Source organism: Triturus cristatus, chromosome 2_1 (assembly GCF_964204655.1).
Source record: "Triturus cristatus chromosome 2_1, aTriCri1.1, whole genome shotgun sequence".
In the NCBI taxonomy this organism is placed as follows: domain Eukaryota; kingdom Metazoa; phylum Chordata; class Amphibia; order Caudata; family Salamandridae; genus Triturus; species Triturus cristatus.
In genome coordinates, this window is record NC_140581.1 from 491,711,084 (window position 1) to 491,736,592 (window position 25,509).

The 25,509-nt window shown below is 46.3% G+C and overlaps 1 protein-coding gene across 3 annotated transcripts in view; it reads right to left on the reverse strand.

Annotated features, from left to right (window-relative positions):
• FCHO2 (FCH and mu domain containing endocytic adaptor 2) overlaps nt 1-25,509 on the reverse strand; it is a 1,031,922-nt gene that overhangs the window by 789,782 nt on the left and 216,631 nt on the right. For all 3 annotated transcript variants that reach the window (XM_085632343.1, XM_085632342.1, XM_085632344.1), the window contains one exon: nt 15,022-15,126. In XM_085632343.1, coding sequence (XP_085488469.1) covers nt 15,022-15,126 — 105 coding nt within the window. The remainder of the gene's footprint in view (nt 1-15,021; nt 15,127-25,509) is intronic.

Genomic DNA, 25,509 nt, shown 5'->3' on the forward strand with positions numbered 1-25,509 from the left:
AAGCCTAGAGAGGGAAGTTGACTTACCCCTTATTGAAATCCCAGTAGATCAAGAAGGACCTTATGTACATAGTGAATTATTAGGCCAAGATAGAAAATTTTTACTTGATACAGGGGCAAGTCGAACAACCATAAAACGTAGTGAAGTTCCAGGGGCACCCCTCTCAGGCTCACAGAATATTTCCCTTGGTTTTTCAGGAAAACCTATTGTTAATGAAGTGTCACAACCTCTCCCACTTACGATAGGACCTTTGACCCGAACTACCGATTTATTGCTTACTAAATCATGTCCAGAAAATCTGTTAGGAATAAAAACACTGAAAGCTCTAGGAGCTATAATATGTTGTTCTCCGGAAGGAGTAAGGTTGTTTTTACGTGATTTTAAAGGTCATTATGTGTCTAGAGACATGGATCCCCGACTGCAGACTTTACCTACACATCTATGGGCACAAGGCCCTACTGATGTTGGATGCATGAATATTACACCATATCGAGTCACATTAAAGGCAGGAGTGGTGCTACCACGAATGCGACAATACAAGTTACCACCAGATGCTGTAGTGGCTTTACTACAAATCATTGACGAGCTCATTGCCCAAGGAGTAGTTGTAGAAACAGACTCCAATGTATGTAATTCACCGATAATTCCGATTCTTAAACGAACAGATCCAAAGGCCCCGCCAGTATATCGATTGGTTATTGATCTGCGCGAATTAAACAAATGCATTGTGCCACAATTTCCTGTGGTCCCAGATATCTCGTCATTACTGACAGCTATTGATTCCGAAGCGACATTCTTTACTGTAATCGATCTCAAGAATGCCTTTTTCAGCGTCCCAATAGATCCGGAAAGCCAATATTTGTTCGGATTTAGTTTAAATGGACGTAGCTTTAAATTCTCACGCGCACCTCAAGGATTTACAGAAAGCCCCAGCATCTATAGCCAAGCACTGAAACGAGAACTCGACAGTATCCACATGCCAGTTAACACTGCCTTGCTTCAATATGTCGATGATCTGTTGATCACCGCGAGAAGTGAACCGGAATGTGAAAAAGCATCACTGACAGTTTTACAATTTCTAGCCGAAAAGGGGCACAAGGTGTCCCCTTCTAAGCTGCAATTCTGTGTCCAGCGAGTTATTTATCTTGGACACTCGCTGTCCAAGGAGGGAAGGCAGCTTACACCCGACCGCATTCAGTTAATAGCTAACATGCCAATACCCAAGACGCAAAAGGAGGTGCGGGCTTTCATAGGCCTCACTTCATATTGTAGGCAGTGGATCCCTCAGTATGCATTTCTAGCAAAACCACTCATTCAGTTGACAACACAGGAGGCAGCCACATCGACTGTTCTCCCTTGGACTCAGGAACATACACAAGCTTTTGAAAGCCTAAAGAAAGCTTTATGTCAAGCACCTGTTTTAGCAACGCCATGTTACAGAAAACAGTTTACACTCTTTGTTACAGAACGCGAAGGTACTGCCTTGTCAGTACTCACACAGGAACAAGCAGGAGCACACAAACCATGTGCTTATTTTTCTAGTACATTAGATCCCGTAGCCCAGGCTTTGCCTGCGTGTCTAAAATCAGTGGCAGCGACAGCTTTAGCAATCAGACAGAGCGATGCCATAGTGTTAGGACATCCATTGACAGTTCAAGTACCACACGCAGTAGAGGTTCTTGTAAATAGAACGCAAACACAACACCTGACTATAGCGCGACTTACAGGGTACGAACTTACATTGTTTCAGCCACACATAGAAATCAGACGCTGTAACACATTGAATCCTGCCACACTTTTGCCAGTAACCGGAACAGACCCACTAGCCCATGACTGTATTGAAGTTATTACAATAACGACGAAACCCAGACAAGACTTAACCGATGTCCCATTGTCAGACCCAGACCTGACATTGTATGTAGATGGTTCATGTATGAGAACAAATACAGGAGAGTTGGTGGCTGCTTACGCAGTCACAACAGATACTGAAGTCATTGAAACTAATCGTATAAATACTTTGTCAGCTCAAGCCGCAGAGCTTATTGCTCTGACACAAGCCTGTATTCAAGCCACAAATAAAAAAGTCAACATATACACTGATTCACGTTATGCATTCAGAGTTGTACATGACTTCGGCGTGCTGTGGCGAGAGAGAGGTTATTTAACTTCCCACGGTGCCCACATTCAGCACGGACCCCTCATTCATGCCTTATTAGATGCAATACATCTACCTACTGCAATATCAATTATGAAATGTAAGGCTCATACGAAGGTTACTGATATCATTTATCAAGGCAATGATCTAGCCGACAGAACAGCTAAACAGACTGCTCAAACCCAAACATCCGACATGACAAAGACAATAGTCCCGATGCCGACACATTGTATGACAGTTAAAGATCCTACCCTTGACGTAATTGACATCCAGACACATGCTACACCAGACGAAATAAAGAAATGGACTGAATTAGGAGGGATCCAAACGGACCAAGGATGGATGATGAAGGAAAAGTCTGTATGGTTCCTTCCTGATTCAATGGTCCAAGTTATAATTAACACTATACATAGTCCAGCACATCTAGGAGAAAAAGCTATGCTAGATAGCATTCAACACATTTGGTTCAATAAACATTTACGAGCAGCAGCCAAACAAAAGGTCCGTACCTGTATGATCTGTTGCCAGTTCAACCCAGGAAAAGGTGTTCCCGTAGAACAAGGTGGATTTCATCCTCCTAATCACCCTTTTGAAGTCCTCCAGATGGATTATATCCAGATGGAACGATGTCGAGGATTCAAATATGTTCTCGTAGTTGTCTGCGCTCTGTCCCGCTGGACGGAGGCATACCCAGTTTCAGATTACACTGCCCCGACTACTGCCAAACAGTTAGTTCGAGAATTCTTCCCACGATACGGTTTACCACGTGTTGTTCACTCAGATAACGGCCAGCCGTTCTCATCCGAATTAATGAAACATGTTTCACTTTTGTTAGGTTATCAGTGGAAATTCCACTGTGTCCGACACCCTGAGGCAGCAGGTCTCGTAGAAAGACATAATCAGACCCTGAAAATTAGATTGTCCAAAATATGCAGGGAGAAAGGTGTCGACTGGGTAGTAGCACTACCAGTTGCACTCTTTTTCACAAGAATGGTAGCACACTCTCGAACAGGGCTATCCCCGTATGAGGTGATCTTCGGCAGACCACCAAATATGTGGGGGACGCCTATACCACGCAAAATAACTGATATTGACTGTAATATGCTGACAGATTACTTGGCTTCCTTGATGTCTGCACTACAATCTTGTCGTTCACAGGTAGCTGCAGCCTTTCCCGACAACACTGAGGTGAAACCCCATGACGTAATTCCGGGGGACCTCGTCCTTGTGAGGAATTTCGACCGAAAGACTCAGCTGGAGCCCAGGTGGAAGACACCCAAGTTGGTCCTGCTGACCACAAGGACAGCCGTGAAGATTGAAGGCAGGAAAGGATGGATTCATTCAAGTCATATCAAGAAATTTCATGGACTGAAATCAGATGTGAATACCACACCTTGTGTGTCTTCACCCATTGACTCAAAACTTCCTTTTGTGGAAAAAAGTGACTCCGAACTTTATAAACTAAAATTAAGGCCTAGACCGTCGGACGATTTGATTGTTTAAGTCCTCTCCTAGGTGAAGCGGTTGAATCTGTCTCCGACATGTATCGCCTAGACCTGAATCATGGACAGTCGCGAAAAATGATGAAACGACAGGCGTATTGTAAATCACTGCGTAGCCATTGCATAGTGACATTATTAATCTTGTTTTTCTTGAGTCTTTTAATAATTACTGCAAGTATATTGTTGCACATATTACCCTATTGCCAGAAATGTTTACAATATTACTGCTGAACATTCTTTTAGTGACCTACCGCCACATGAATTGTCTTATAGACTTGCGCTGCGCAATAACACTTTCATTAGTATGTTACATCATTCCCATCAGACTAGTAATGCAACTAATTGTTGGGTGTGTGGCCGACTCCCTCCCTATCAGAATTATGAAGGAGTCCTGCCTTTCTTTCCACATCCGTTTACACATAATGGCTCCTGTGGAGCATGGTTTAGTTTAATCAATTCCATAGACTCAGATACAGCCGTTTACCAAGACCAGTGGGTGTGGGGAAATCTGAACCTAGTTTTATTCAAAGTCTGTTACCCTGACAAGGAGGGTCGCCCCAAAGGAACAGGAACTGATCTAGAAGATGAAGTATATGGATTAGGTAACTTCACTCCTAATCTCATGGTTCTAAATGTCGAATCCGAAGTTGAACTAGTTTTACCAACCATGTCAGTATTCCCAGCGAAAGGTGAATTGTGTGTAAGAAAAGTTGGTTCCATACATATGCGCCATAGTAAATGCACCACTACAGTAGAATTCAGTGATCAAGGCAAATCTTCATTTAGAGCTTATCGCCACTCCTACTTTATATGTGGTCAGACTGCATATATGCGTCTACCTCTAGATTGGGATGGTACCTGCTACATTGCATTCCTTTTGCCACCTGTTTTCCTAGCTCCTCCTGATTATTATAGAAATATTCATTTAGTACACAACAGAGAGCGGAGAGATCTCCCAATTGTCGATTACACTGAAACAGCATGGGAAAAATACACAGATTTCAATAAAGGCATCTTTCCCTATATAGGTACTGTTACTAATAGTAAGCTGATACGTAGATTAACTAGAACCCTTGAAGCGGTAGTGAATGAAACTATTTCCGCCTTAGGCAATTTAACAGAAGAGCAGTCTGCTATGCGGATTGTTGTGCTTCAAAATCGTCTTGTCCTTGACGTCATCCTGGCTGATAGGGGCGGAGCTTGTAGGGTCATCGGATCAAGCTGCTGCGTATTCATACCAGAAAATTCGCCATCTGTATATAAAGCTATAACTCGCCTTCATAAGATTGTAAGCCAGATACACCAGAACCCAGGCACTTGGACTTGGTCCGGTTGGTTTTGGAGTGTGATATCAGCTTGGGGATGGAGAGTTCTATCCTTTCTAGGTATTGGCCTTCTCATACTATTCAGTTGCTGTCTATGCCTGCAATGTGGACCAGCGATTTGTGGTCTGTGTGCCACATCGTGCATTCCACATCAAGATTTTCATTCAAGATCCCGGAAGAAGAAAGAAGAACAAATGATGCTATATGAACAGATCAATGGATTAATGAAGATTGATATCTCTTGACGGGCAAGTAGGGGACAAGGAGGGAATGTGGAAATATGGATTTTTCTGGTCAGTTATGTCCCCTATCTTGGACCCCAACGGTTCTATGTGCATGTTACAAGTACATGTATGTTCCCTCCAGTTCCAGTTATGAAGACGCAAACACATGTGTGTCCACCGTCAACATGTCCTCTGTCAGATCCGCCATGAATAGGCCGGATATTCCATTCCTAAGTATGAAAAGCCACCGGCTTTATATGGTTTACCTATGCCATTTTACAGTCCAGGCAAGTAGGCCCTGATTCTGTCATCAAACTCTTCTTGCCTTCTGCCTCTGAAAACTCCAGTCTGAGCCTGCAACCGTGACCATGAACTTTGTCCCATTCTCTGCGCGGCTCACGAAGCCTGACATCAGCCTATTCTCTGCCAAGAACTGTATTTCACCTTCGAGTTATCTGCTTCACCCCTCAGCCGATGCATTCCTGTCTAGTAGTTTAAGTAAACATTCTTCCAGCTACCGAGCAAAAGGCCCGGCTTCTCTGTCTTTATGCAAGTAATTCATAGCCCTGTTACCATGGAATATTCCTACCCCCTCGCATTTAGTGTAGACACTTAGACGCTTGTACACGCACACACAGTCAGTATAGAATAGATTCTGTCCGAGAGTCCTTCTTTTGTGGATAACATAGTTCTTTAAACATAGGATGTTAGATATGATTTGGGATTAGGTTGACTTGACCCCCCAGACTTTTCGTCTCCACATGTAGAGCTAAATGTCAAGTCCCCTTCAACCCCTAGTTGCACGTCAATCACACGTCATGCTGCTGCGCGCGCATCTATGCCAAGTATTATCTTATAGATCCACCTATATATGACATCATAACCAATTATGTTCCTTTTTACTCCTTATTACACCCATTTTCGGTTACGCATATGAATCGTCATTTTCCTTATCAATTGTTACGCCTCCTGCATTCGCTTCATTGTAATGTATGTACTATAAAAGTAATTTCTTGTCAATAAAGTATGTACTTCACTTCCTGAACCTCCGTGGTGATGGAACTTGGAGCAACCGATTATAATCGTTCATTGGAATAAAGCCCATTCCGAACCTCTAACATCACGGATTCTGCCTCTCATTTTTACTGAGCTGTTTTATTATGTTTCCGTATAAAATTAAGTCCCGGTAAAGGAATTTTATTTACCACACTTCAAACAGAATGTAGTATGGACAATGAGTGGCCTGAACTGAATTTAGAATAGCTCCAGCCTTACCGTTAATTTTATTTATTTTGTTAATTTTTAAAATTTTGCTTCGCTTTTTTTGCAAATTTTCTTTATTAGGTTTTAATAACATGAAAACGGAAAAAAAGGCATTCATACATGACAGGCCGCTAGCGATAATAAGACATGCATGTATACACGAAGAGGGATATTTTACAGCATTAGGGATATAATGTGTGTGAGCATAAGGTATAGCTGTTCTGGGTGTTAGCGTTACCCTGTGGCTGAGTGTTTATTGTTGGTAAACTGTCATTGAAAGGAGTGCCCATCAGAACTAGCGGTGAACCACAGGATGTTAGATAGGGGATTGGGGGGAAATATGGCAATACTATTGGTGAGGCGCGGAAGTATACAGATGGGTCCCCATATACGAGGTGATTGTAGGAGATGAGTCGTAAATAGGAGTCTCAAGGTCAGGTGGAGGAATATTCATGTCTGGAATGGAAGGGACAATTAACTCATGGAGGAAGGTTGTCGTTGCCGGGTTCCTGGAGGAAGTGTAGTAACGGGGCTGCCTATTACGGGAATATGGGTCGTCGGCATGTTCGATGGACCTCTTCGTATTGGAGGTCGTCCTTTTTCGCAGCGCCCGATTTGCACATTGCCCCTCTCCATGCCTCCACAGGGGGTGGCGTGGGTGAGTGCCAGTGCATTGTGAGTGTGCATTTGGCAAGAAGCAAGGCCAGGGTGACAAACCGTGTCTGTACTTTGTGCTGCTTTCTACGTTTGAACATCCTCAAGGAGCAGGACTTCCACATGTCTTTGTCCAGCAGTCCCGTGCTCTCTCTTAGCGTTTTCTGTATGTTAGGTTTGCAGTGCCAGGCAATGAACAATAATGTCGGTCTGGGGTCCGACATCGGGGGCAGGTGAATTGTGTTTCTGGGATATAGCGACCAGCCTTTCCATTATAATTTAAAGTTTGTTTTGTATATTTTTGGTGAATTAAATAAAATACTTCATCATTTGTGCATTTGTTTATGAAGTTATTTCTGCATTTTTTTTCTTTTGTTCAGATGATCAAAAATGCTAGAGCCAGGGTCCCCGACTTTCAGTAATGATTCAGTGGGGGTCCTCAGATTTCAATAATGATTCAGTGGTTGTCCCTAATTCGAGTAATGATTAAGTGGGGGCCCACAGAAGTCAAAAGGTTAATAACCACTGAGGTAGGGCACAAAGCTAGTAAATTATTGGCAGGGTTAGATAAGAGATAGGACACCAGATGAATAGATTAAATAAGACAGCAAAGATGGATCGAAATATGGGCAGGCAGGGACCTAGCATCCAGTTTTGCGGATTACCTTGAGGGGCTATAAAGAATCAAACACATCATGAAAAGAAAAGAGAAAAACTTATTTAAGTCTGCCATGTTTCGAATTTGGATGAGGAGATCACCACTGCCCTAATCCAGGTACTAAGTGGTAAGACCAGATGTCCAAATGGTTTCCCGGATGTGCTATTTAAGAGTCTGATCAAAGATATTAACTACCTCTTGCTGGAAATCTATACGTAAGTGTCTAAGACAGGTGAACGACTTTCAAAACTATGAATGGCCACAGCTGAATTGATAAGAAAACAGATATAAACTCCAGAGGAGCATATCTCCTATGGGCCAGTATCCCTACTAAACATTGAAACTGAGATCAAAGCCAAGATGAAAATGTTACTTATCTGCAGTCATCTTTCTGGTGGATACTCTATGTACCTGCAGATTCCTCACCTGTAGAACAAACACAGGCATCAAACTGGACCTGGAAACTTCAAAGCAACAAGGTCGCCAGTAGAGGGCATTGGACTCAGTCAACAACGGAAGTGAGGTCAGGTGATGCCACTGAGGCCATAAAGCGCTCACCCTGACATATCAACGTCAGTTTATCTCCGTTTTCCCCAAGCCTTGAAAAAGAGAGGGCAGATTGATATTAATGAAGAATTGCAGTACCAAAATAATGTAAGATGGGATCTTACTAACTTTCCCTATTAGTCATCCATGAAACAGGAAGGCGGACAGGTTGGTGAGGAATCTGCAGAGAGAGTATTCATCAGAAAGATCATTACGGCAGGTAAGTAACTTTTTCTTCTGATGGATACTTCTACCTGCAGATTCCTCACCTGTAGAAGAGATTTCACAGCAATATCCTGTTCAGGAGGAGGACGCCTAGACAAAACTGATAAATTTAGTAGAAACTATTGGCCGTGAAACATTCCAGATATTTCGACATCGTTGGTTGGTCCAAATACCATACGGACCAGAGAGGAAGCAGTCGTAGAAGATTTGCATACGGATTGGGCTGTATGCTTTTTATGGGGAACAGAATAGGGCGGCCTTTAACCCCTTCGCTGCTAGGCCTTTTCTTGCCCTGTGCTCAGCCTTTTTTTGGCTATTTGGGGTAGTTCGCACTTAGGCCCCTGTAACTTTTTGACCACATAAGGTATCCACACCAAATATGCGTCCTTTTCTTCCAACATCATGGAGATTTTAAAAGAACCCAGGGCTTGTTGATTCCCCTGGAAAAGACCCGGAAATTAGCAAAAATACAGCTAATTATTTAATTTTTTTGAAAAATGGGGAAAACGTGAAGAAGAAAAAAGCGTCTGGCTTTTTCCCTGCAAATGGTATCAACAAAGGGTTTGTGGTGCTGGAATCACGATCTACACATCTTTCAGTGACAGATAGACTTTTGTCAGAAAATCAAAAATGTTTACACAGTTTTGGCATTTTACTGGGACATAGTCTATTTTCGTGCCTTTAAGCTCCTTCCAGTTATTTGTAGAAATGTATATGAAAGCAATAATGGATCCTGGAAAGCTATACATTTCACAAAAGTAGACATAATTCTGAATTCAGCAAGGGGTCATTTGTGTAGATCCTTCAAGGTTTTTTTTTATAGAAACTAACAACTAAAAATAGGAAAAAGTTTAAATGAGTTAAAAAAAACAGCCCTTTGTGCCAACATTTTCACCTGTAACTTCTTCTAACTATGACAGATTTTTTAAACCAATATACTGTTACATCCGCTAGACCCTTCTGGTTGTGGGGATATATAGGACTTGTAGGTTTACCAAAAACACGAGGAACCCAGGGCCAATAACTGAGCAGCGTCTTGCAATGGTTTTTTAGAGTGCACCAGGTATATAGCAATTCATTTGGGAAAATAAAAACAGTAAAAAAGCGATATGAAAGAAACCTATGTATTTCCGAAATGGGAACATAATATAGAGTTTAGAAACAGTAGCTATTTGCACATCTCCGAAATTGTGGGTACCCATACTAACATGTGAATTATAGAACATTTTTCAAAGTGACTTCTTTTTTACACATTGTCTTACATTTGGAAGGCAGAAATGCATCAAAGGACAATAGGTAATACCAGTTGCTCTACAATTCTGGGTTTCCCCAAGACTCCCGATAAAAATGGTACCTCACTTGTGTGTGTAGGCCAAGTGCCCAGAACAGGAAATGGCCCAAAACGCAATGTGGACACTCCATATTTTTAAAGTGGAAACAGAACCTTTTTTTGCAAAGTGCGTAGCTGTAGATTTTGAAACCTAGCTCTGCCGGCACCTAGGGAAACTTAGCAAACGTATACTTTTTTTAAAAAAAACTAGACACTCAGGGAAATCCAGGATGGGGTGACTTGTCTGGCTCTCACCAGGTTCTGTTACCCAGAATCCCTTGCAAACCTCAAACTTTGTAATAAAAAAAATAAATTAAAAAAAAACACAATATCCTCACATTTCTGTGATGGAAAGTTCTGGAATCTGCGTGGATCCATGAAATTCCACCCACCCTGCATTCACCAAAGTTTTCCAATAAGAATGGTACTTCACTTGTGTGGGTAGGCCTAGTGCTAGCAACAGGAAACGGCCCAAAACGTAACGTGGACTAACCACATTTTTACAGTGAAAACTGACCCTTTTTTTGCAAAGTGCATAGCTGTAGATTTTTAACCCTAGCTCTGCCGGCACCTAAGGAAACCTAGCAAACCTATACATTTTACACCCATGGGAATCCAGGATGGGGTGACTTGCATGGCTCTCACCAGGTTGTGTTACCCAGAATCCCTTGAAAAGCTCAAACTTTGTAAAAAAAAAAAAAACATTCTACCCACCCCGCATTCCCCAAAGTCTCCCAATAAAAATGGTACCTCAGTCATGTGGGTTGGCCAAGTCCCCAAAACATATTGTGAAGACATCAAAATTACCTATCACAAAACGACCTGGTTTTGCAAGAGGGCCACCTGCGTTTTTAGTCCCAGGCACTGCGGCCATCTAGGAAAACTTACCAAACCCAGACATTTCTGAAAACTAGACACCCGGGAGAGTTCTGGGAGGTATGGCTTGTGTGGATCTCCAAATGTTTTCCAACCCAGAATCCCTTGCAAACCTCAAATTTAGCTTAAAAAAAAAAGGAGATTCTCCCCTTTCCAACGATACCTCTCCCAAGTGTTTTGGTGCGCGGGGGCCGAGATAGCCTCACGAGCACCAAAACAATGAAACAAACTAAGTTTCATTTTCAATGCAATGACGTCAGCGCACCATGTGCGTAATCGTCATTGCATTGGAAACAAAGAGCTGGCCTCGGGAGGTTGGAGACCTCTTACCTAACTCCCGAGACCAACAAAAAAAAAAGAGAAAATCCCCATTCCATCATGAGCACCGAAAGGGTTAAGCCAGAAACAGGCAGTGAGAAAGTGTCTGAAATGCTTAGCCATTGGCTGAAATTTGGTTTATAGTGAAGGTCACACTCAGGACATACCAACACAGAGCGACTGCTCAGCATTTGAGTCTCAGAAACGGATACGGCACATGACTGTATATTGGAGCTCGAGTTATCTTAGGAAGTAGTGATTATGAAACCGCTAGATGTGGTCATTTGGACCAAGTTCTATTACGTAACAGGAAGGTTGTGGTTGCGTTGGTAAAGTATTGGTTTGGTGATCCTTAGCAGTGGAGCAGATAAGGAGTAATATTAAGCGAAGGTTGGAATAGGACCCAGAAATACATGTAATTTTGAGCGCTTTGGTGAATTTGGATCTCTTACAAAAGGACAGTGATAGACTTACCGGTTACTGAGTTTGAGCGGATCTCCTAAGATTAGTGCCTACATTGTCAAGTATCAAAACCATTTGAATAGTTGCCAGGGATGTGGTGAGATAATTCTATGATATTTCCACGTATTTTATTTCATCTATATTGCTGGTGCCCTGAATGGAACAAATGCTAGAGTGGCAGTTATTTTTTACTTTTGGCCCTTTTAATATTTTAGATCACGTCTGAAGGTACTACACCTTTTAATTCTTAGAAAAAGGACATCCTGGGGACACCTTTTACTCTTTTCTTCTCACTACTAAAGGAAAGTTTGCTTGGTCCTTTGAAGAACATACCCAAGTAAGTTACTTTCTTCAAATATGATTAACCATAATGATTTACAATAATATCGGTTGGTTATGAATATTGCTCTTCGTAATTACCTTAATTTTTTTCACTTTAACATCACTTTTAAAGTGAGGATTTTCGAATATTTAGTCTTTATAGCTTAAAGGTTCTATAGGAACATTGGTACTAATGGTTATTCTGAATAATATATTTAATATTGACTTGCAATGAATGTTGCCTAACATGATGATCTCTTGAGGTTTCTTTAAACCCTATTAAAGTGAGACGCATGGAATGTCTAGCCTTTTTTAACCTATACTATCTGTGTTATTATTGGTTTGATAATTAACAACAAAGATGATTGCAGTCATAATAACAGTTAGTAGTTTTGTTTTAAACAGAATTAAGAGTGAACATAGGCAGGGGGTCTTAGATAACAATTTAAAAAATATTTTGATATTTTTGTGACTTGATGTAAATAGTAATATATACATATCTGTTTACATATGATACATAAGCTTATCTATATTTTTAATAAAAAAATGTACAGCCCGATGAAGTTCTGTTGGACGAAACGTGTTGGCTGGGCTGATGTATGCATGTTATCAAAACTTCAATAAAGTGGACTGAAACAGATGAACAAAGACTCCCTGATCAATATATTTGGATGTGATGAATTTATGAGCTTTATTGTATTTACAATTAAATTCTACATGATATAATTATATGCTCCTTTTCACTCTCTCTCTGTATCAACATGCGAAGGCTACAACTGAGTCCCCATCAAAAAGATAAGAAGCAGATTTAAGTCCCACTGAGGAACCACAAAGGGAGTTAGTGGGAAAAGACTGGTCAGTTCCTTAAGAAAATGCATGACAACATGGGATCTAAAGAAGGACGGCTGATCTGGCAGACAGAGGAAAGCAGATAAGATGGCAAAATAGCCCTTTACAGTGCCAATGACACAACCCCTCTGAGCAAGTGAAAGCGCAAATTGCAGCACTTGAGATAGTTTGGCCTGGATCCACATTATCGTCCGCACACGATGCGATAATATTGCCACATCTGTCGGAATACACAGATTTAATGGCAGGGCGACAAAGGTGGTAGCTGAAGTGTGTTCAGTTGTCCCCACTCAATCTCCAAGCATGAAGGTGGAGGTCTCAGAGATTGGAGTGCACAACCGGTCCACTCACGACTTGGAGAGAGGTCCGGTGAAAGGCGGAGCAAGTGACAAGTGGAGAAGATCCGCATACCACACCATTCTTGGCCGATCCGGGACAAGAAGAATGACGAGCCCGGTCTTGGAGAATCTTCCTGAGAATTCGAGAAATCAAGGGGATGAAGGGGGGAGTAAAACGCATAATGCAGCTGAAAGATCCACCAAACACTGAAACTCGTCCCCCCCAAGGCTCCCCTCAATGGATACTGGAGGGTGCAAACCTGCTAGCATGCATCATTTTCCAAGGAGGTGAATAAGTCTACCTGAGGAGAGCCCCATTGGGCGAAGAGGTCCCGGACTACCTCCAGTAGAAGAGGCCACTTGTGAGTGCCAAGATAATGCCGGCTCAGACTGTAGGCACTGATTTTCAGAGACCCTTGGTAAATGATTGAGGGTGAGCCAGATCCCTTTGCAGGGGGGCCTGAGACCACAGACTCAATGTTTCCAGGCAAAGGAGGCGAGCCCAGACTGCCATTGCTTGTTCACGTACCACATCACGGTTGTGTGGGCCATCAAGATATGCATGGATCGACCCACCATGGAGAGGAAGAAGGCCTTAAGCACCAGCTAAATCTTCTGCAGTTCCAGCAGGTTGATGTGAAGGACCTGCTCTTCCTGAGATCAGAGGCCCCCTGATCTCCAGATCCTGTGGATGGGTTCCCCATTCAAAGGTGGAGACATACTTAACCTTAGTCACCGTCAGTGAGGTAGTGAATGCCATACCGTGAGTCAGGTTGGCCTTGTTCCCTACCAAGCCGCTCCCACTATAGCACTGGAGGAGATAACAATGGAGTCCAACAGGTCTCTCTCGTACTGTAAACACTACCTGCGGAGTGACCACTGCAGGGCCCTCATGTGCCAATTTGCGTACGTGATTAGGAAGATGAAGGAAGTTAGCAGACCTAAATATCTCAGCGACCACTACCATCACCTGCTTAAAGGCTTGAGGTGCCAATATTAAACCAAAGAGCAGTGCCGGAAATTGGTAGTGCGTAGGGCACGCCACAAATCACAAGTTCTTCCGATGTGACTGCAGGATTGGTATTTGGAAGTATGCACCCTGCAGGTCGAGTGAAACCACCCAGGCTCCGAGCTCAAACTCCAGTAGAATTTGAGTTAGGCTCAGCATCTCAACCATTTCCTTTTTAAGGAAAAAGTACAGGCTCCTGGTTTCTAGAATATGGTGTAGACCGCCATCCTTAATGGGCACCAGGAAATAACAGGAGTAACACCCCTGGTTCTTTTCCTTCGCAGGCACTAACTTCACTCCTTTGAGGAGAGCTGCAACCTGTTAAAGAATGGCTGAATGTTCAAGAGGAGGTGGAGAAGAAGAAGAAGGCGGAATGAGGTGGGAACCTGACAGAACTAAATGATGTAGCCCTTTCTATGATTTAAGGACCCATTGGTCAGAAGTAATGGCCCTCCGGGCCAGGTTAAAGAGGAACACCCGCACACCCCACAGATGCCACGTGGGGTTGTGGAAGGAAGCTTGGCCTGCTTCCCTCGTGGTGTAGAGGAGGAGGAGGGTTGAAAGGTGGATCCACACCCCTTTATTCTTTGTCGTCCCTGTATTGTCAGTGTTTCTGAGGCAAGTCATGTGCAGCTTGCGGGCAGTAATGGATATGGTTGCGTATGTGGTCCTGGATGTGAAAAGCTTTGGTTCTTTTTTTACCAGTTTAGGAAGCAGTATTTGATCCCACAACAGTATGGTTCAGATAAAACAAGAAGTAGAGAGCTGAAAAAAGAAATATGTGAGGTGACATGTAAAACTAAAGCTTAGTGACGGTTCTGTCCATTTAATGAATAAATTAATTGGCTGCACACAGCGAGCTTGCCTGATAGCAGGTGGCACTATGCACATTTTTACTTTTTGCAATGATAATTACTCTTCTAGAAACATTTTCCAGTAAATAATGTAAGTTAACAGTTGACTCACCTGAGCGGTTTCTGTCATTCGGTCTTGAAATTCAGATTTTGCAGCAGCATACTTTTCCACATACATTTTATATGTTTCTGTAGCTTTTTTTGCCTTTAGCCCAGCCTACAGAGAAAAGATTAGTAAGAAATATCATTTGGGTACTATTGGTCAGCAGTAAGCAGATTGAAACAGTAATTTCTGGGTTTCAGATTTAGAAAAAATCACCACAAAACATATTAAATATAAAAACACATGATTATTGTGATGATAGAGGGATTATTCTTTTCCGCGGGAGGTTAGAGTGTAATTACACAAAACAGCCCCATAACAATCTCCCTTTCACATCATCCAGTGAATCCAGAACATTCAAAGTTTAAATAGTGGTCCTTCATTAACATGGAGTAGTTTCTTTCCTGTAACTCCAGTTCTGTAGTAGGGGTTTCTCTGTTATAGTCATAATCTAGTGAATAGTCCCGCCCATGTGCGTGGACCCCGGAGCAATAAAAATAATCTCTTAAGTTGTCAAGCCATACAGACCTGCATCTACACTTAAGAGAGAATTTCAAAGACAGATAATGCAGCCTATATCCACAGGCTACACTGTTTAGTACTTCAACTAGAAAATTCCACCAACATCCACCAACAGCACTGCCTGCCCAGCTTTTTCCACAGAGAAAAACCTGCCTCTACCAGCAAAAGCCTCTGAAATGATAGAGAGGGAGGAATGGACAGACAAGCCCCATAGGCTGCCATTATGTGGCTCAGAACAGGATACTGTGCCTTTAAGAAAACTTTCCAGAACTTTTCCAGTATCCCAGAATGCACAGCAGGTCCCTTTTACTTTCAGTTCTTTTTGAAGGCGTAACACGCCAGACCTGTAGCATTCCTTACATTAACATTTATCTCTCCACCGGGGAGGAGGGCGGGCGCTTATGACTATAACAGAGATACCCCTACTACAGAACTGGAGTTACAGAAAAGAAACTACTCCTTCTGTAGTAGGGGATCTCTGTGTATAGTCATAATCTAGTGACTAGAATGGCAAGCCCATCCCCACACCAAAACGGCAGTGGAGAAGACTACAAAATAATACCACTACTGTGCGAACAAATTTCGCAGCAAAGCCTGCCCAACCTGAGCATCTGCCCTGGCATCCGTGTCCAGACAGTAATGCGCAGCAAAGGTATGGACCGACCTCCAAGTGGCCACCTTGCAGATTTCTGCAATCGGAACATTACGCAGGAAAGCAGTCGTGGCAGCTTTGCCCCTGATGGAATGAGCCTTAGGTTTACCCCCTAAGGTCTTATTAGCCTTTTGGTAACACAATTGTATACAGGACACAATCCACCGAGAGATGGACTGTTTGGAGGTAGCAAGTCCGGTCCTGACTGATCCATAATTGATAAACAATTGGTCTGACCTACGAAATCTTTGGTCTTATCAAGATAAAACTTCAACACCCTCCTAACGTCCAGGGAATGTAGAGCCTTTCCGCTGGAGAAGAAGGATTCTGAAAAAACGTAGGTAAAGTTATTGTCTGGTTGACATGAAAATCAGATATAACCTTAAGAAGAAATTTAGGGTGAGTACGCATAACAACCTTAGCAGCATGAAATACCGTATAAGGTTCTAGGCAACACAACGCCTGAAGTTCACTCACCCTGCGGGCCGACGTAATGGCCACTAGGAACGCCGCCTTCCAAGACAGGTGCTGCAACAAAGCCTTGTGAATAGGTTCAAAAGGCTCCTTCATCAATCTGGACAGCACCACATTCAATTCCCATGAAGGCGAGGGAAGTCTGACAGGAGGGAACACTTTCTTCAAGCCTTCCAAAAAATCCTTGATCACAGGGATCTGAAAGAAGGAAGTCTGTGAAGGGCATTTCCTGTAAGCAGTCAAAGCAGCGAGATGGACCTTAATGGAATGGAAATTAAGGCCAGACTGCGCCAAATGCAAAAGGTACGGAAGGATGACATCTTCCTTACATGTCGTCGGGTCAAAGTGCTTGGACTTGCACCAGATGCAGAACCTCTTCCACTTGTAAGCATAGGACGTTCTAGTGGAAGGTCGCTTAGCCTCCTTCAGTATATCCATACAATCTGCTGGTAGATTCAAATGGCCATATTGCACTATCTCAGGAGCCATGCCGCCAAACTCAAAGACGAGAGGTTGGGGTGCACCAACTGCCCCCCGAACTTTGTGAGAAGGTCCGGCCTGCACGGCAGCCGTATGTGAGAAAGGAGAGACCGGTGAAGCAGGTCCGTGAACCACCACTGTCTGGGCCATTCCGGGGCAATCAGGATCATCCACGCCCCGGACTGGGACAGCTTGATGAGCACCGCCGGAATCAGGGGAATGGGTAGAAATGCGTACAGAAACCTGTTCGACCAGTCGATCCATAGCGCATTCCCCAGCGTCCCCCGCTGGTAGTACCTGGATGCGAAGTCTCGGTATTTGCTGTTTTCGGCGGTGGCGAACAGATCTATGACTGGAGTCCCCCACCTTGCGAAGACGTCCCCTAGTGCTTCGTCGTTTATGACCCATTCGTGGTTTTCCTGAATCAGTCTACTCAGTGCGTCCGCCTGAACATTCTGCACACCTGGCAGATGCGTGGCCGTAATGGTCAGTCCTCGGGCCAGAAGCCAGTGCCAGATCGACTGCGCCTCCTGCGACAGAGTGCGTGATCTCGACCCCCCCTGCTTGTTGAGGTAATACATCGTGGTTGTATTGTCTGTCTGTACAAGCAGCGAGTCGGTCTGGAAGGACGGATGGAAGGCCTTCAATGCCAAGTAAACGGCCCTGAGTTCCAGGAAATTGATGTGGTACGTCGACTCCAACGGGGACCACTTTCCTTGTATCTGTAAGTCTCCGGAATGCGCTCCCCAGCCGTGGAGAGACGCATCCGTCACGATACTCTGCGTGGGAATGTCCTTGTGGAAGGGAACCCCACTGAGGAGATTTTCCGCCGAACACCACCACCTCAGCGACTGAAGAGCATGCAGAGACAGCCGTATCTTGTCGTCCCAAGAACCTGTCCTCTGATCCCACTGATCCTCCAAGCACTCCTGCAGTGGTCTCATGTGCAGCCGTGCGTGAGGCGTGAGGAAGATACATGAGGCCATCGATCCCAGCAGCGAAGACACCTTCCTCACTGTCGTCGATGGAGCAGTCATAAGAGCCTGAGCCTTCCGAAGGAGTGATAACCGTCTCTCCTCCGAAGGAGACCCGCTTAATGAAAGCGTATTGATGGAGGCCCTAAAGTACTGTATGCACTGGACCGGAGTCGGGACAGACTTGGACATGTTGACGTGCAACCCCAGCTTGTTCAAGAGAACGCACATCTCATGGAAGTGCGCTTGTGCTTCCGAGAAGGAGAAGGCCTTGATCAACCAATCGTCCAGGTATGGGTAGACAAACACCTTGTTCCTCCGCAGGTGTGCAGCTACCACTGCCATGCACTTTGAGAAGGTCCTGGGCGCAGACTTTAGCCCAAATGGCAGTACTGTGTATTGATAATGATTGGCGCCGACTTGGAATCGCAGGAACTTCCTGTGCTTCTGAGCAATGGGCACATGGAAGGACGCATCCTGTAGGTCTATGGCACAGAGCCAGTCTCCTCGTTGCAGCTGAGGGTAAATCTGGTGCAACGATAGCATGCGGAATTTCTCTCTGCGAATCCATTTGTTTGCTTGCCGCAAATCCAGAATGGGCCTGAACTCGTTCTTGTCCTTCTTGCGAACCAGGAAGAACCGAGAGTACAGACCTCTTCCCCTTTGAGACAGAGGTACGTCTTCCACCGCCTTTTTCCTCAACAGGATGTCTGCCTCCGCCTGGAGCTCTCGCAGTTGATACTGTGAGCTTACCGGCGGAATCGCTGGAGGCGGGCTGATGAACCGAAGACTGTATCCATTGCAAACAATATTCAGCACCCACTTGTCCGGAGTAATTTTTCTCCACTCTGCCAGAAAAGATTGAACGCTTCCCCCACTGGAGTGGGTAACAGTTGCAGGGGAAGTAATCGCTCAGGGCCGAGACCCAGCCGGGCCCTTGGTCGCTGTAGCGGACTGCTGGCCTCCTCTACCCTTCTGGAGCTTCTGGAAGGGTTTCCTGAACTGCTGTTGCTGCTGTCCCGAGGCCTGCCCACGCCCTCTGCCTGCAGCTCTGTACCGTCTCTGGAACGGGCGCTTTTTCTTCTCAGGCTTCTCTAACCCGACAGCCGTCAGGGTCTCTGCCTCCGTCTTCATGCGGGCCATTTCGTCGTCCGCATGCTGGCCGAACAGGATTTCCCCCGAGAAAGGCAGGTTGGCCACTCTTTGTTGTGCCTCCGGTTTGAGTGAGGTAAGGCGAAGCCAAGCGTGACACCGTTGGTTGAGGACATGACAATATCCATGTGCCGCTAACAGAGACACATCCGCCGCCGAGCTGATAATCTGATTTGACACCAGAATCCCCTCACGCAAAGTTCTCTAGAAAGTCCTCCTTCTTGTCGCGAGGCAGCAGTTCCGCGTACTGCTGGAGAGACTCCCATAGGGCACGGTCGTAGCGCCCAAACAGAGCCCCGGCACTTGCCGCCTTCATGGTGGTAGAAGCCGTCCCACAGACCTTTCTGCCCGCCGAGTCTAGCCAACGGCTATCCTTATCAGGCGGCACTGTCGAGGAAGGAGTGGTAGCATGCTGCTTCCTTGCCGCCGTCACAATGACCGAGTCCGGTTTAGGGTCCATCCTCAGAAAGGTCGGGTCCGATTCCGGCGCCCGATACTTCTTCAGGAGCCTTGAGGGGGCTGGTTTCGTCAACGCCGGAGTGAGGAACAACTCCGTAGCGGGCTCCACCAATCCCGACACTAGTGGCAGCAGGGGGCGAGGCAGGTGCTTCTTGTGCAGCGTCTCGAAGATCACGGACGTCGTAGGTGTTGGCACCGTCACCGTGATCCCTAGCTTGGCCGCACCCCTCAGTAGCACCTCCTGGAAGGAGACTACATCGTCGACAGGCGATACTCCCGTCCCTGGCGAGTCCGACAGCGTCGGCGAGTAGTCCCTGGCAGACGATTGGGTGCGGGATCTGGCTCCGCGCCTCCTGCGGCGTCGCCCAGATGTCGATGACGACTGTCCACGGCTCCGTGATCTTCCTCTCCGTCCGGAGCGAGAGCGCGATCTGGTTGGCTTCGGCCGCTCAGCCGGCCTCGCAGGCGACGGTGGCGTAACCTGGTGCCGCGGTCCCGGAGTTCTCTTCGGCGGCGGCGGAAACCTAGGCAACGACACCGACCGTGGCGGGGCCACAGGTGGGCCCGACGGTGTGTGAGGCGGAATGGGAGGAGGAGGAGGAGGAGGAGGTGTATACACCACTGAGTACACCGAGCCCGGTGACTCCGTTCTCTTCCTTTGTGACCCCGAGGGACTCCCGGCGTCAGGACTCTTCCTGCGCTGCCTCCTCGACGGCGAACGCCTCCTCGACGGCGAACGCCTCCTCGATGGCGAACGCCTCCTCGACGGCGAACGCCTCCTCGACGGCGAACGCCTCCGACAGGTCCTCGACGTCGGGGATCCCCTCGACGGTGACTTCTCCTCTTTGCCGATGGCGAACGGCGACCTCGCCTCGACGGCGAGCGCCTACGCCGGGACTGGTCTCGACGCCGATGACTCGACGGAGAAGTCGACGGCGTCGACGAAGATGATGATGTCGTCGACGGCGGACTGCTCAGCTCCCTCGACGGCGAGCGTCGACGCCGTTTCTCGCCAGAGCCCTGGGGAGACGGTGAACAGACCGCAGCCATCCCCCTCGAAGCCGTAGTCGACGCCGACGGAGAATGGGGACGTTTGCTGGGCTTCCTGCCCCTGGGGAGCCCCCCAGGAGCCTCAGCATGGGCAGAACCAGCCCGTCCTGACCCACCTTGTTCCCTCAGCCTTCTGTCCTCCAGGCCCTGGAGCCTGATCTTCATCCTTTCTCTCAGGGTCCTGGCTGAGAAAGATTGGCAAATGTCACACTCCACTGGAACATGGGACTGGGGAAGGCAGACGATGCACACCCTGTGTGGGTCCGACTTGGCCTTCTTTCTCTCGCACTCTGGGCACTTGTCAAACAAGGCAGGCATGCTGACAACACAGAGCACACACAAGAAGGAAGGCAACAAGGTACTTAATAAACACTTGAAAAGTGAACAAATCCAAATAAACCCTTGAAAAGGGAGAGCTCAATGCTCCAGGGTCCTGCTAGCAGGAGCCGGAAAAAAGAACTGAAAGTAAAAGGGACCTGCTGTGCATTCTGGGATACTGGAAAAGTTCTGGAAAGTTTTCTTAAAGGCACAGTATCCTGTTCTGAGCCACATAATGGCAGCCTATGGGGCTTGTCTGTCCATTCCTCCCTCTCTATCATTTCAGAGGCTTTTGCTGGTAGAGGCAGGTTTTTCTCTGTGGAAAAAGCTGGGCAGGCAGTGCTGTTTGTGGATGTTGGTGGAATTTTCTAGTTGAAGTACTGGACAGTGTAGCCTGTGGATATAGGCTGCATTATCTGTCTTTGAATCCTCTCTTAAGTGTAGATGCAGGTCTGCATGGCTTGACAACTTAAGAGATTATTTTTATTGCTCCGGGGTCCACGCACATGGGCGGGACTATTCACTAGATTATGACTATACACAGAGATCCCCTACTACAGAAGCATAGTATTCCCATGTTTTAATGTACCATGCATTGTCTACTTAAAAACAAAACAACTGGCAGCTCTACTTTAAGAGTCAGTTTATGTTAGTTTAAAAGTAGCAACACTGCAGCTGTTCTATACTGCAAAATGATAAAGAACATGAAGAAAGCATTTAAGGGCACCAAGCATGTGCTGGAATAAGACATTTAACTCGGAGTTTCAGATAACACTTTGATCAGAATGTAATCCTCAGCATGGTCTTTTCAACTCCTTTTTAAAGATTTCTAGGAAACCCCAGCACTGGTACACCTCCCATTGAAAAGGCACGTTTACCACATATTATACCACATCTGATCTAATTCCCTGGGATTGCAGCAAATAAATACAGTGGCATACCAAAATATGACTATAACGTTCTCATTTCATTGCATACACCACAATGGGTCATAGAGGGATACTGTATTTTGATTAATTAAACGGTGGATAGTTGCATATCAATTCTTTCTATTCGGGATTTCTCTTCCCTTACAAAATTATTTTTAAAAAGAACTGGTTCCAAATACTTTGTTTCTTTTGCCAATGTTTTTGTTTATATTAAAATTATTTCTAATAACTCCAAAAAAAAAAAAGAGGCAACTCTAGTTCACAATTAAAAATGGAATACCAGTCACAAAGGAATGGTGGCGAATTGTTAAGGCTCCCATCAGTGGCGAATAAAAACCCCTGAAATATCCTCTTTGACCCTGTACAAAGCTCAGCTGCCTTAAGCTAGGTTTGCACTATATAAATACCACAGAAACACTTAAATATTTGTCAATGAATGGCATCATGAAATTATCCACTAGATGACTTAGACAGTTATTATCTATGGACTTATTATGAGTAAATGTGTCCTGACTTTAGAGATCAGAACCTGTGGTCACCGAGCACATGGGCTTGCCAAAATGGCCAGCAGTGTTCCGCTAAAACGGAGTACACACATTTAAATGTCATGTGTCAAAAGACTGTCCTGACTCAAGGCTACAAGTTATGGCAGTGGGCCCCTAGGACAGGAGTCGCACTGGGGTGAGGAGAGCCATTCGAGCGGCACTGAAGAGAGGCATGGGCCACCTCCTGAGCGAAAGTGGGGCGTAGTGACGACGTGGCTTGACAACAATGTTAACGGGAGCAGACCTCAGAGCTCCTGTCTATGAATCTTGCATCCGGCAAGATCCTGGACCCCAACCCCTCTACAAAGTAGAAGAATCGGCAGCTGAAGTAACCCGGAGCAAGAAGTTACGGGACTGAGAGTCAACCTGCGCCAAAAACTGAGGAAACGGGGGCCATCTGCAAGAGGACCTCGGAAACAGCACACAAAATGCCGGTTGCAGCACAAGTCGGACGCTAAACCAGGAACCCGGGAGTGACTGAGGTACGGGGCGGCCTGTAAGGAACACTATGTGCGCTGAACGACGAGTGGAGGCACCAACGGAGGGCGGTGAGTGACCACTGCAAAGGTGATCAGGCAGCCACATTGAAGAGCGGATGCAGGGACGACGCGATAGAGCTTGCGGGCCGCAGGAGGCGAGCTGGGTGCCTATACCCGGGCGGGACCACTGAGGAGGCCTGGGCGGAGAAGAGATCGGCCAAATATGGAGGAACGTGAGACATAGAGGAGAGGGCATATCCCTGGCCGGAAAACTGTCTAAAACGGCGAAGTGGGGCCTGAGATAAATGAGGCCTGTTTAGTAGGGCCCGAGCAGCGCGAAGAGGAGCGCAGCGAGCATCCGGAAAGAACAATGGACGGGAGGGCCAACAAGCAGAGAGAGCAGGGGCCGAGCGAGAAAGGGTCTGGGAGCAGAGTGAGGGGCAGTAATAGGAGAGCAACAACCCCAGAGAGAGGGCATATTGAGGAGTGCCCTAGGACCTATAAGTGCAACTATGTAGGGTCGCAGCAAGCTGTCTCGGATCGAGAGGGTGAAGAGACGCAAGAGAGCGCACGGACAGCCAGAACAGTAAATGGGGGAGCTGTAACTAACAGAGAAACTGTGGACCCTGAACAAGGAACCTGGAGATCACTGTTGAAGGCAGCAGCCACGCCGAGCCCACAGTGAAGGGAGTTGACCAGACCCCAAACATCAGATGGGTCCAGGCCACGCAGGGCCAGAAAGAGCGTGAACCACGAAGTGTGACAGTGGATAGACGGGCAAGAGAGCAGTGATTTTGAACGGGAGGCCATGTGAGAGGCACTGAGGTTACTCCGGGACCAAGGGGAATCCATAGCTATGGCCCATGAAATATTGAGCCCAACACTGAGAGAAGGACCTAACAGATCGCACGCAAGAATTAGCAAGAGGCCAGAAACAGAAGTCCACTGTCAGAGAGGTGAGGTGCCCAAGAAGAAGGGACATGGCAACGTGACTGCAGGAGGTGAGAGCACATAGATGGATGAAGAGGACGACATACTAGAAACGGAGAAGGATGCGGCAACCACGTGGCCCACATTGGCGGACATTGTGGAGGCTATCAAGGCGTCCCGTGAAGCCCTCGAAATGAAAATCGACACCACTACAGTGACCATAGCCTCTTAAAAGATGATCACCAATGCCGAGCGGAGAGAGTCCCTGCCACTGAAAAAACGCTCGCAGACATCCCAGTGGAGGTAACAGAACTAAAGAAATCTGTCACAGCTGTAGAAGCAAAAATAAAGATACAGGAGGCACGGGCAGAAGACCGCTTAAGGAGATCGTGTTGAAATAACTTGCGTATAGTCAGAGTACCCGAGAAAGAGGAAGGAGATGGTATGGTGCAATTTCTGGAGGATTGGTTCAAACGTGAAGTGGCTCAAGAGGGATTATTACCATTTTATGCTCTGGAGAGGTTGCATAGAGTCCTGTCCAGGGTGCACAGACCGGGAGCTCTACCGGGGCCAATAGAAGCACCATCTGCTTTATTTCAGAGACAGGGACCATAGTCTTAAGCAGGCCTGACAGAAGAATGATTTACAGTTTGGGAATAGCAAAGTAATGGTGTTCCCAGATTATACTAGAGAAGTTCAGAGGCAAAGAACCACGTTCCTGGCAGTGAAAAGGAAGTTGTGGCAGCTGCAGCTCCCATACACAATGTTATTCCCAGCCGGTAGTTGGGCAGAAAGGCGTGCAATTTTTCCAGACGCCGCAGGAAGCCTCGGAATGCCTGGACTTTGGCCCGGGACGAGGATCGAGGGGAAGCTCACCGGGATCAGCGACGGTGAGGAGAGAAGCGGGTCGCGGCAAGACAAGGGCACTGACAACGACACAAGCCCAGGCGGAACGGTGCACACAGCGAGCTTTCCTGATAGCAAGTCGCCCTTAAGGCAGGGGCAGAGCTTAGCCCATCGGAGTCCAGTACAAGATCAATACGGACTGGTCGAGAAGACGGCTGGTCGGAGAGTTCCCCAACAAAGAGTGCAGCAGAGGAATCCGAGACGGAGCTGCCGAAAGGAACGCCCAATACTGCTGATGAGCTGGGTTGACAGTGAACTGTCCAGGCAAACGAACTGCAGACATTGGTGAACTATATCCTTTTAGGAGTTATCACAGAGTGGCATAGGAAAGGGGGACTTCAGGAGGAATCGATCAGCCTAAAGGGGAGGAGGGGTTGAGGGGGGTGGGGATTCGGGGCGGAGGGGCTCTCGGGACTCTCGGGCTGGGCAACCACACAACCAGAAGAACAGTTTTACTGTTCGGATGGGAGGGGGATTACTTCTACCTGTCCTGGGGAGGGGGAGTTGGGAAGTTCAGTTGTTTCAGGGGTTTTCAATAGGGGCAAGGCGTGTCTGGGGCATGACTACGGGATACTGCCTGTTGCATAGATTCCCACACACCTCTATAAATAAAATCACAAGTGAATT